The 12,349-nt window shown below is 36.9% G+C and overlaps 1 protein-coding gene across 1 annotated transcript; it reads left to right on the top strand.

The window, feature by feature from the left end:
• The first annotated feature begins 261 nt into the window (after nt 1-261).
• On the top strand, nt 262-11,974 carry LOC103707932 (fumarate hydratase 1, mitochondrial). The gene is made up of 17 exons (XM_008792646.6): nt 262-711; nt 876-993; nt 2,246-2,395; nt 3,930-4,040; nt 4,784-4,867; nt 5,481-5,579; nt 5,706-5,756; nt 5,838-5,887; nt 6,357-6,438; nt 7,496-7,590; nt 7,711-7,777; nt 8,061-8,111; nt 8,637-8,732; nt 8,919-9,017; nt 9,124-9,153; nt 9,263-9,328; nt 11,547-11,974. The coding sequence occupies exons 1-17, from the start codon at nt 551-553 to the stop codon at nt 11,631-11,633; spliced, it is 1,497 nt and encodes a 498-aa protein (XP_008790868.1). The 5' UTR covers nt 262-550; the 3' UTR covers nt 11,634-11,974.
• The last annotated feature ends 375 nt before the right edge of the window (nt 11,975-12,349 follow it).

The following is a 12,349-nucleotide window of genomic DNA, read 5'->3' as shown; positions in this document are numbered from 1 at the left end:
GAAGCTCTCGTTACGGACACTTATCAGCTCACCTTTCACGTGCTGTCCCTCCGATCTCGAGAGCGCTCTAAACCATCGGATTTCATGTGGAAGGTCCTGATCAAATTACTCGAAACACCTCCTGCCGTGTTGCCGTGACGACCCCGTTTCTATCTCGAGTCCCACTAATTTAAAATTTGAGGTGCACGCAAGATGTACCCAGACGGGCACCCAAACACTTGAACCTCAACCTAAACCAATCATTTATCAGATCGTTACTTAGGTAGGAGAAAGTTGTTGTGTTTTGGAGTCCAATTTGCACCAGCCAATGGTCTTCTTAGTCACCCTTCCGAGCTACCGGGAGGCTCCGAGACGCCAGCAGCGAAAAGGTTCAAGATCCGAGAGGTAAGCCCACGGGCGGTGATCGCACCTCCGTGCTCCACTTCCGTTTCCCCTCCTATGATCGCCGCCCCGCTTTCTATAAACCCAAACTCCCTCTCCCCCTTCTCTTGCTACAAAAAGGTTTCTTTTTTATTTCTTTCCTAGAGTTAGAGATTAGGATTTGGCGGCGATGGCGATGATGGTCGGTGCATCGCGGCGGCTCGCCGGGAGATCCAACGCGGCCTCGATGCTTGTCGCGGGGATGCTTCGCTCGGCGCTGTGCCGGCCGATCTCGACGGCGTTCAGGGAAGAGAGGGACACCTTCGGGCCCATCATGGTCCCCGCCGACAAGTTCGTGCCTCTGACGCCAACTTGTTCCTACTTCTTGGTTTACTTCGTGCATCTGGATCGATTTCTTGATGTTTTTCGCGTACTAGTTCTTGGTTTCAGATGCTTGCTTTGGTGTTTCGAATAAATTTCTTTGGATTTATGACTTTTTTGGTGATTTATTTTAGGCTGTGGGGTGCTCAGACGCAGAGATCGCTGCAGAATTTTGATATTGGAGGTGAAAGGGAGCAAATGCCGGAACCGATCATTCGGGCATTTGGTATCCTTAAGAAATGCGCCGCCAAGGTCGATACTTTTGATAATTTATCATGTTATGTTCTTGAATGTTCTATTTTTTAATATAATGTAATGGACCATCTTCATGGTCAAGATTCGGTTACACCTCATTGATCTAATCTTCACGGGTTATTGATTCAATGTAGAATTCGTTACTTATAATGTTATTTTCATATATCTGTTTTACCAGGACAAAATAGTAAATTGGTAATGGAAAAAAATTTAAATGAAGATCAGTAAAATTTGATGTCAAAATTTTGATTGAGGTTGTAGGAGATTTGTAAAGAATATGTCTTTCTCAGAGAATAGCATTGGAGAAGTGATCAAGTGACATGGTATGGGACTCACTGATGACGACCTGTTTGTTATTCATGATGGTGTCAAGTACAGCAACTATCATTTATGGACAACCATGTAGCTTCAAGCTGTCAAGTGTGGTTTTCAGGACACATGAACCAAGTTTTAGAAGGTTAATACGGGGGAAACATGTGACCTTTACCTTCTAGCCCTTCAGATATGCTGCTGTCCAGCACCAAACAACAGATGATAGGTCGATTGGTCTATCTTCTATTCGACCCTATTAGATGTTAGATTTAGTTTATAAACTGGTTTGAGGAGCATATTTTATGCAGTTTTTTTTAAAAAAATAAATTTAGAGAATCGATATGGAACATGTTGAATACCATTGCCCTGTGAAATGCTTATCTGTCTTTTCCCATGAATCTCATTATAGTTTACACAGGAATGTTCATCTCATCTTAGACTTACATTTTCATTTTGTGCTTTATTTATAATTAGGAGTGCATTTGCAATAGTAGCATTAAAAACCACTTAAAAATGTTGCTTAATTACTATTAGTCTAGCACTTCCTTTCTTTCTTTTTTTAATTGTGCTCTTATTTTGAATAACACATCAATCGATTTTTCTTTATCTAAGGGCATATCTAGTTTGTACATAATACATGACTAACAAATCCAGCTAGATGTTCCTTTCCATCATCATGTAAAATATTAAAACATTGTGGGAACTCACTATTATGATGTCTCTTTTCCTCCTACTGTTTAGGCATCCTTCAATATTAAATCCGTAATCCATGGTAATAACCGTTTCTTCCGAGATCCAATTATTTTGGTGTCTAATATTTATGTGACATTGTAGCAGTGGATCTTTTTCTTTATCCAAACTTTAGCTGAATTTTGTTAATTGTGCTTTACTTTTTGGCTTTTGAATGAGGTGCATAACACAGAAAATGCTACTGTAGGTAAACATGGAATATGGTCTTGATCCATCTATTGGGAAAGCAATTATGCAAGCTGCCCAAGAGGTTGCTGAGGGAAAATTGAATGATCATTTCCCACTTGTCATTTGGCAAACTGGCAGTGGCACTCAAAGCAATATGAATGCCAATGAGGTTAGTATTGGAAAGGCCCTCATATCTGTGGCTTCCTCTATTAATTAATCAAGATTGTATTTGAACTTCTTGCTGAACTTGCATAAATGCATGTGTATAGAGTATTTGGTACGAGAAACTATTTTTCTTTTAAACAGAAAAATGAATTTGGGCTTTTAATGGCCTTGGTGGCCTTGCAAAATGCTTGGAAGGGAATAACAGCAATGTCTTATTCCAGTGGTGAACTAGCTCATTTATAAGCACAACTTGAGTCTTATTAAATTTAATACATATTGGCTGAAAGTGTGGACTTCTCTGTACACCACTGCATAATAAACTTTCACCATTTTTTTTTCTCTATTTTCTGCCTGCTAATTCGCTTTGTGGAACAATGATAGCAGTGAAGGTCCTTGAGGATTTATGGATGATCCCTGGTTCTTGCGTGGCTTATGATATTAGTGGAACCAACCAAGTGGTTTTCAAATTGGATATAGGTTGTTCATGATGTGATATTGTGGCTGCTGGAATAATATATTATGACTTATAATTTTGTGGGGACATCTCTAGTAAAATATTTATTTTTTCATGATAAACTTTGATCTTTGTTTTCTTGCATAGATCAAAATAGTTTTTTCCATTTCTCAATTTCAAACAGTAAAGACCGAATTCTCTTGTATGTCTTAAGACATGGTCTAAGCTCCAGCAAACTAGCCTTGTCTTTTTTATTTTTTTTTTAATTTGAAAATGGGGTAAATCTATTGTCCAATTTGTAATTGTTCAGTTTTTGTGGACCTTAAGTGTAGGATAGATCTTGGTAATTCCATAGTTGCATGTGCTGGTTATTCTAGACTAAGCTATTTGCTGCATTCAGTAGAAAGGTTTTTAACACCGGTGGGTCTGTGGGACATCCCACTGTCCCGAGCTTTGAGATGGGACAAGTCGAGCAGTGGACCAGGTGGGACGGGACATCCACTGTCCCGAGTGCCGGTGGATGTTTCATCCCATGGGAAAACTAGGATGGCCTTGTCCAATGGAATTTAAAAGCTTGTTCAACAATGTAATTTTCTCTCATCTTTTTGTCATGGAGTTACAGGCTTGAATTTTGTACAATGTTTTCCACCAAGTAGTCATGCAAATAGGGAAGTTTCCACACACCTAGCTTACAGACAATGCCATATTCTCTACCTATCACATTGACCTTGGTACTGTGTGTGTGCACATGTTTGGTGACAGAAACGTTTATGAGTACAATGCATTTCTATCCTTTCTTTACTTACAAAAATTGTGGTATCATATTCAATTCCATCTTGTGAAATTTGGTGTAGTGCCTATATGTTTCAATGATGTGTGTCTGTATGCACTTTTGTGCATGGTCGGTAATATATTTTAGTCCATGAGCGTCAATTAGTATTTTATCATACGAGTCTTGCCTTTTCTTCAAGCATGATGATTCTATTGCCTCTATTCTGTAAAGTGATGCACATTTTTGACAATTATCAATTTGCTGTCCATGTTGTATTTATCATATTGATCATGATCTTGTTTTAATATACAGGTGATTGCAAATAGAGCAGCTGAGATTCTTGGCCATAAACATGGTGAAAAGTTTGTACATCCAAATGACCATGTCAATAGAGCCCAATCTTCAAATGATACATTTCCTACTGTAAGCATACGTTAGCTAAACTAATGTACATGATTTACAAATTCAGATGTGTGACTACTACTAAAAGATCATATAATATAAGTCACTTGTGTTGATTTTGCCTGTTAGGAGGGCTTTCCTGAAATTCTAAAGATGCTTTATCTATGCTCTGAATAGCTATTAAAATTAAATATCACGACTGCAGTACCACCCGAACTGCCCAGTTCGAGGTGTATTGTAATGTACCAAGGTCAGAGTTAGTATGAAACTCATACTGGAGTTGGTATGGGCCCCATATCTTCCTGTACTGAGGCATACTATCCCATACTGAGGCATACCGAGGTGCGTACCGACCTATACTAAGGCATATCGATCTGTATCGAGGCGTACTGAGATAAAAAGTGAAAAAAATGGTTCGAGAGCTGTTTCAATATTGGGTGGGTATTGTACTGTATTGACCCGTATATCGAACCAGTAATGTATCGGCATGGTACCTGCTATCTAGATTGCGGACATTGTTAAGTACACTATCTAGGACTCTAGATTTATTGTCATGTCTCACAGTATTATTTAGTGCTTCAGATGCTCATATTTACCATGTAATGTTGTTGTCATATATCTTACCAATATATCCTAATTTTGTAGTGGCATGAGTAGTTTATATCTGGTGAAATTTGTCTCCAAGTGATATATATTGATAAAGTGTACCATGGACTAAGACCATTTTGCAGCTACATACTAACAAGAGATGTTCTCCATTTCAGGTCATGCACATAGCTGCAGCTGTAGAAATTAATTCAAGGTTTATACCAAGCTTGAAACAGTTGCACAGTTCACTTCACTCCAAGGTTGAGATTTTTCTGTTATCTATGATTCAAATCATTTAATTGCAATATATCTTTCCATTTTGTTAGAGGTAGTGGTAAGTTGCAAAACATAAAATCTATCATTAGTAGCCCATTGCTCAATCAATTATTTTTTAAACATAAATAGTCGATCCCATAATTGTAATTGTCGTAAGTTATAATGCATTATGAATTCTTGGCGACAATACGTCTAACCTCGATCTCAATTTTCTTATGTGTAACCCTGGCATTCATTTACGACATTTCCACCTCATCATTCTCATTTCTGTTACATTTAGCATGCATGGTTTGTTTCTCTGAGGCTCAAAATTCTAACGGAGTATTCTGGATCGAGTCTTGAAGTTTTAAGACCGTCACTCAACCCATGGTTCCATACTTGTCAAGTCATCACCTCCTTGTTGTTTTCATTTTTATATTGTTATTAGTAAAATGAATTCCTAAATGATACATATATGATTAAGGTGCAGGAAAATTAAGTGGTCAAAGAAAAATGTGGAGGCTGTTACATTCTTCTTGAGGACATGTGAATCCCCCCTTTGTTTTCTGATTCTGACGTACCGTAACCTGATTTATTCTTTATCTAATTGTTTTTCAGTCTGTTGAGTTCAAAGATATCATCAAGATTGGGCGTACGCATACTCAGGATGCAACTCCTTTAACGCTTGGCCAAGAGTTCAGTGGGTATACTACACAGGTATCTACATTCTGTTACTCTGCTGTTGAGTATTCATTTCCAATGTGTTTATGGCATATTGTGGCTATCTTGATCAATGATCAGTAGTGCCTACTCTGTCATTAATTTGTACAACTCTGTTTGTAGGTAAAATATGGTGTTGATCGAATAACAGATACTCTGCCTCGGATGTATCAGGTAGGCTGCTTAATTTTTATGTCTGTGCAAAAAGATTCTTTGCTTTTGTACACTTTCTTATTGAACTATCACTTTGAGCAGCTTGCACAAGGTGGCACTGCTGTTGGAACTGGGTTAAACTCAAAAAAAGGGTATGTTTTTGTTGAGTGTTGTCCTTTTTTTGTGCTTATGATTCCTGCAATTTCACAGATTTGGTGATCTTATGACATGGTGCATCAGTTACGTTGTTGTTTTTCCCCCTCTCTACATTCATGTTTTGCCATGTGAAAATTGAGCTGTCGTTGCTCATTTCTTAGTATGTTCAAGATCAAGCTTGAGGGACATACACGAGCCTACATATTTATAACCAACATACCTAGTATTACATTCTACTGGAATAATTCTTCTTATAAAATTCGGGTATTGTGTTGGCTAAAATAGTTCTTTCGAGAATAATTCTCATCAGTCTTTCCTCTCCCTGGTACAACAATTTGCCATTTTAGTCAGTGTACTTTATACTATTTTAAATTTTACTGCACTAACTTATTTCACTTTTTACATTGTAGTACTTTCTTATGTCTTATATAACTAACCCTGTTCCATGTGCGCACATTGTTTCAGATTTGATGTTAAAATTGCTGCTGCTGTAGCTGAGGAAACCAATCTTCCATTTATCACAGCAGAGAACAAGTTTGAAGCATTAGTTAGTATTCATACTTTTAACAATTATTTTTTGTTTGTCCTCATAAGGGATTCCCCTTTTACTTCATGGAAGGGAACCTTGAGTATCAGCTATCTAGCATCTGCTGTATAAAGTCCATAACATGTTATCTTGCAAAGGCATATGTTATTGATAGCATTGTAAATACAAGTAATTTGTTTGCATATGAAATAATTTTAAAAATTAAATAACTTATCATGTTCTGAATAGTTGTTTCTTTGCTCTATATAATACCAGGTTTTTGCCTGATTGCTGGGTTAAAATGCTGCTTATGACAGAGCAGTTTTACTTGGATTTGTAGATAATTGAACCCAAGGATTTAAAAACTTGCGGATGGTATGGTATCGACAGTACTGCACCGTTTCATCATGAAATCAGCACTAGTAAGGGTGTTGAGATGCATCTATACTGGTATGTACTGGCTGTGCCAGTGCGTACTGATGGTGCTATACTGATCGTAGCGGTCAGTTTTGATGATTTTTTATTCTTCTGATTCTGTCAGTTTTGGTACATATCGTCGTGTATAGGAACTGTACTAATATTGTACTGTTCAGTTGGAAAATGGTACAGGATTTGGTATCGATACTTAAAAAACTTGGGTTGAAGCATCATTTGATTGTTGTTTGCAACTGGCATTCATGTCACACATCTTTAATCTACATTTGAAAATTGTATTTTGTTAGAAGCTAAAATTTTTGGTTAATATTTCTTGTGAGTCTGTCTATTTATTTCTTAGTCTCTCTGGTGATTTGGACGTGTTCACTGTTCCATTGAAATTGTGGTTTGTGTCATTATTTGTTTCTTTTCCATCAAGCTGGCCATCTTTTGTTGTTTCATTTATTACTACAGTGAAAGTATGGCTGCACTTCAATGTCAGAGTTCTAAGTGCATCATATTCCAATTGCTTTTGTATATTTAGAAATTGTAGTACCCGTGTTCTTTTATTAGCTCTCATATTTGATGTTGATTCTTCACCATTCTTTTATCAGCATCTCATATCTGATATTGATCCTCCACCACTTATTTATTTTTTTACCAGGCAGCACATGATGCTTTTGTTGAGACTAGTGGAGCCGTAAACACAATTTCTGCTTCTCTTATGAAAATTGCAAATGACATACGACTGTTGGGAAGGTATCTCTGTTAGGGACTTGCTTTAATTCTATATATATTTGTATGTACAAATGCCTGTGTTTTGTTTTGAGTTTCTGGTTTATTGCAGGAACTCACAGCATTTTGTTTCCCCCTTTTCAGTGGTCCGCGCTGTGGACTTGGTGAACTTATCTTACCTGAAAATGAACCAGGCAGCAGCATTATGCCTGTATGTACCTTTTCTTGAATCTCTCTTTTGTCAGCTAGATCTAGGAACTTGTTCAGAAAGTGGCATGCTGTATTTAAGACTGTGTCTGAGTTAGTTCTGCAAAAAGATCTTTACTTGAATCATTACTATCCATTTATATACTTTTTTTCTTTCCTGGGTGCTAAAATTTAGAGGTAGGTGATGTGTTCTGAAGGTCTCTTTCGATAAATCTGATGTTATATCTTTTGCATGCGTTGTACCTTTCATACTACGACTGGCACATGGTGTTTTTTTTTGGTTACAGGGAAAGGTTAATCCTACGCAGTGTGAGGCTCTCACCATGGTCTGTGCTCAGGTTGGCTGCCTTTACCTTTCTTCTCTTGTTAGATTAATTATTTAAAAATTGAAAGTGCTAGAATTTAGAGGTGCATGGTTAAGTCGTATGCCTGAGTATGTGCCATACGCATAGTTAACATAGATGCCCATGTTTTAGAAGCTTGAATTATAACCCATGAGAAAGCACAACATACGCCCAAAATTGACCCAAAAATTTGATTTAGGTAATTAAGTTGGCGAAACTGGTCATTTTCTTCCAAACCACTGAAATTTTCCAAAAATGTTCTGAAATTTAATTTGCCAGTTTGAGCTGTAGCTGAAACTGGCCAAAACCACTGAAATTCTGGATCCAATATGAAATTTCAGCCTCAGCAAAAATGCCTTGGCTGAAATTGAATTAATTTAGGCCAAAATTGATCTGTTTCAGCTGAAACATATTGGTTTAGGTGAAAACTCCAAATCTTGGTTATTGTTTGATTAGGTTGATTGGCATCTTATCATGAAATCTCCTTTTATTTGAGTGCGGCTTTTTTTTTTTCCTCAGGTGATGGGTAATCATGTTGCCATTACGGTGGGTGGATCAAATGGTCATTTTGAGCTCAACGTTTACAAGCCCTTGATTGCCAGTGCTCTTCTTCGAGTATGATCTTATAGCAATAATTTGAATTTGAATCATCAAAACTTTGATGAACATAATAAATCTGTTGCACTTTAGTCAACCATGACTTTGATTATGTTATGCCAAAGCTTTAAAAAGAAAATGAAAATTTGACTTTATGTTTTCCTAAATATATGAAGTAAGATGTAATTTTAATTTTCTTGGCAGTCTCTAAGGTTACTCGGGGATGCATCCTTATCTTTTGAAAAGAACTGTGTGAGGGGAATTAAAGCAAACCGTGAAAGGATTTCAAAGTTGTTGCATGAAGTAAGTTTTGGTACATCAAATCTTCATATTGATGATTCTCTTTGGGATATTTGATTTTGATATATAGCTGACAATTTCATTCTTTGCTTGTGGAAATGCCTAACAGTCCCTGATGCTAGTTACATCTTTGAACCCTGTAAGTTTGCTTTGTAGAATCACTGTTTGTGGCTTTCTTCCTAGACAACTGTTATATTTAATGGTGTCAAAACTTACATATAATCTTCAATTTTTTTTTCTAAATTCAGAAAATTGGCTATGATAAGGCTGCTGCTGTTGCCAAGAAAGCTCACAAAGAAGGGAGTACGCTGAAGGTGATGATAATATACCGTCATCTTATTACTTTTGCACATTCTGGAACGCTACCTGTTTATTTTTCAGCTAGAGTTGTAAAATTTACATGTGAGTTATTCAACTGCTTAGTTAAGCAGCTTTGTGCCTTGTGGTATCTAAATGGGTAATTATATGTACAAACATTAATCAGTGCACAGGATATATTAATTTTTGTCTCACAGAAGTGGCAAGTATTACCTAGTACCTACTCATTTAATTAATTGTTTCTGTCTACACGTGTCTAGTTGTTGAGGCATGCTATGCTGTATTCTTATGCATGACAACTTGTTTGATGCATCCTGTTGTTGTTGTACTTATATGGTTTAGTCATTGATTAGCATGGATTTATGACTGTTTAATTATATCTTCTTTGTTTTCAGTTCAACTATGTAAATACGATATGCGATCTTGATAGAATTCATCTTCAAAATCATAAACTTCTTTAAGTCAAGACATAGAAATTAGGTCTGAGGCAACCCTGAAAACAATTCTTACAGAACTAATTCTTTTCCAAACTATTACATATCAAACTAGGCATCCCTTGATATAAATTTTATGCATATTAGAACTTGTAATTCGTTGCTTCCTTGGATGTCTATCAGGACTCAAGAATGAGAATAGTATCTTACTAATCCTGTTACTAGACTTTGAAATATGTCATGAATCTAGTGGTGAAATTTAACAAAATATTCATAAGCAGATGCTTGTGCATCAAATTCAAATTGTAGTTCCAGGAATGCAGCTGGCTCATTTTATCAAAAGTTTTCCTTTGAAGCATGAAATAGATTTCCATTGATTTCCAAACTCAAATGTTGGCTTGATAGATCATCGTTCTACATTTTTTGTGATTGTGTAATAAGATGCCTAGACAGACAATTTAGTGTGGTTATAGATACATAAATGTATGCTTCTCTGCAGTCGAAGTGACAGAAAAAAAGGGTACATGTTGTATAAAAAATTACTTATTCTGTCGATCTACTTTGGATAGATGATGTTGCTTTTTCTGTATGTGCTTAATGGCAAGGTCTTAAGCTCAATTGGGCCTTTGGGTTTACACTTTTTCCTGCATGGCATTTGGATTATAATGGCTGCATTATAACCAGAGCTTGACTGCTGAAGTTATAGCTCTCTTAGAACTTTGCCTTCACACAAGCAGAACTTTTTCATTGGTTGTCTGTTTTTGGTGTCATTTGCACATGCAGAGAATCCTTTCTGTTGGTCAGGTGGGTGAAGGCGTGGATGAGGTCTGAAAAGAACAGAGAGGAGGGGGGGGGGGGGGGGGGGTGTTGAGGTTGATGGAAGGGGTCTGGTAGGGGAAGGAGACAGGTAGAGAGGGACCGAGGTGTTGATTACATAAATGATTTATTATCCTATATCCAGAGCTAGTTTTTATTAAAATTCTTCATATTATATAACATAATGAATATTTGGATTAGGTCATTATTGGATCCCGTTGATCAAGGTTTCAATCTTGGTACCGGGTGCTGTATCGGTACATTATCGATTCGATACAGTTTGGTCAATACAGTATGGTATACACTTTGTACCAACATAGCTTGCTATCCTTTGTTTTTTTTTAAAAAAAAAACTTTGCTATCAGGTTACCACCTGAAATTGGGCGGAACAAGTTGGTGTGCTAAGGTATATACCCCTGTTTAAGGGAGGTATAAAGGACGGTTCTACTTAGTTCGGATCAGTATGGACCGGGTTCGACTCTTATATCGAACCAAATTTTGGTACCACACCGGTACCTTACCGGTATGGTCGATATGGATTGGTATGGCAAATCTTGTTGATTCTCTCCCATACCCAGGCACTCTAGTATTGGATCAAATAGGTATGTATCTTTATAGTGGCCTAACTGGAAATCTCTGAGAAGATCCTAATAATCAAATCAGATTTGTGCCAGGATCCATTGAATTGTCAGGTGTATGGATTCTGCTGGGCATATGCATAAAGTGTGTGCGAACAAGTGCTTGTGTGACTGCAAGCAGTGCATCTGCACACCCATAATCTTTGAACATCCTTTGTTAATCCTGGTTGATGTTATCAATGTCACAGTATGGTAGTAATGTAATGGAAAATGTTGTCTAAATTCTTGTCAAGTCTAGGGTGTAGTCTTATGTAATCATCTGTTACTTTTCAATTATTTATGCTTTTTATGTTTAGAATATTATCTGAAAACCTTTTTTTTTACAGGAAGCTGCATTGAGCCTGGGAGTCCTAACAGAACAAGAATTTAATCAACTTGTGGTACCGGAGAAAATGATTGGCCCTTCTGATTAATGATATATCAACAGATTTCCTGCTAATCATGCTCCTAACCTATTAGGCTGGAAGTCCATTTTTGCACTCATTCCTTGCTGCTGCACTGGGTTGCAGCTATATATTATGCTTAATAAAGCAGGCAAAATTTTTTGTCCCTCTCTCTGGCAACTTGAGTTCTTCATTTGGACATTCTTTCAGCTCATATGAGCTATCCATAATACCTTTGCCTAAGGTTATGAGGGAATTCATTTACATTTGTATCGGTAATGAAAGCAGCAGAAACTGATTTGGATGATTATCATCAGCTGGGGAATGGTATATTATACACGGAGGGTGGAATGTATATTTCCTGTTGGTTATCTCTCTCTGTTTTTGTTTCTTTTGAGTTTTCAGTGCAGCAGTATGAAAGACAAGTTTAGCTCACATTACCGGGTACCATTTCGAACATCTTTACCAGTAACACAAGTCATTTTTTCAACCCGAGATAAAATTGTAAGTTGCTCATTTTTCTGGAGGAATTGCTGAGAATAAAAAAAAGAAGCAGCAATTTTAGAGCAGATATAAAAGTGCAATGTTATTATTTACTGCATTGGTTCACTGCTTTTCAGTCAAGCAATATGAAGCATATGTTTAACTCGCATACTGGGTACCATTTATTTGGTGAATCACCTTGCATATCTCTATCATTAGCTCAATTCATTGGTTCAAATCGGTAAACTTTTAAACTGCTCATT

This window comes from Phoenix dactylifera, chromosome 17, assembly GCF_051530095.1.
Source record: "Phoenix dactylifera cultivar Ajwa chromosome 17, Ajwa_hap1_PhDact_Kaust_v1.1, whole genome shotgun sequence".
In the NCBI taxonomy this organism is placed as follows: domain Eukaryota; kingdom Viridiplantae; phylum Streptophyta; class Magnoliopsida; order Arecales; family Arecaceae; genus Phoenix; species Phoenix dactylifera.
This window is presented reverse-complemented; position numbering and strand designations above follow the sequence as displayed.

What these genes read in the sequence shown, in the direction of transcription:
- LOC103707932 (XM_008792646.6), top strand. Translation starts at nt 551, where the DNA reads ATGGCGATGATGGTCGGTGCATCGCGGCGGCTCGCCGGGAGATCCAAC. An exon ending in GCAATATGAATGCCAATGAG is followed by an intron (nt 2,396 to 3,929) that starts GTTAGTATTGGA and finishes TTTAATATACAG; the next exon opens with GTGATTGCAAATAGAGCAGC. An exon ending in TAGTTACATCTTTGAACCCT is followed by an intron (nt 9,154 to 9,262) that starts GTAAGTTTGCTT and finishes TTCTAAATTCAG; the next exon opens with AAAATTGGCTATGATAAGGC.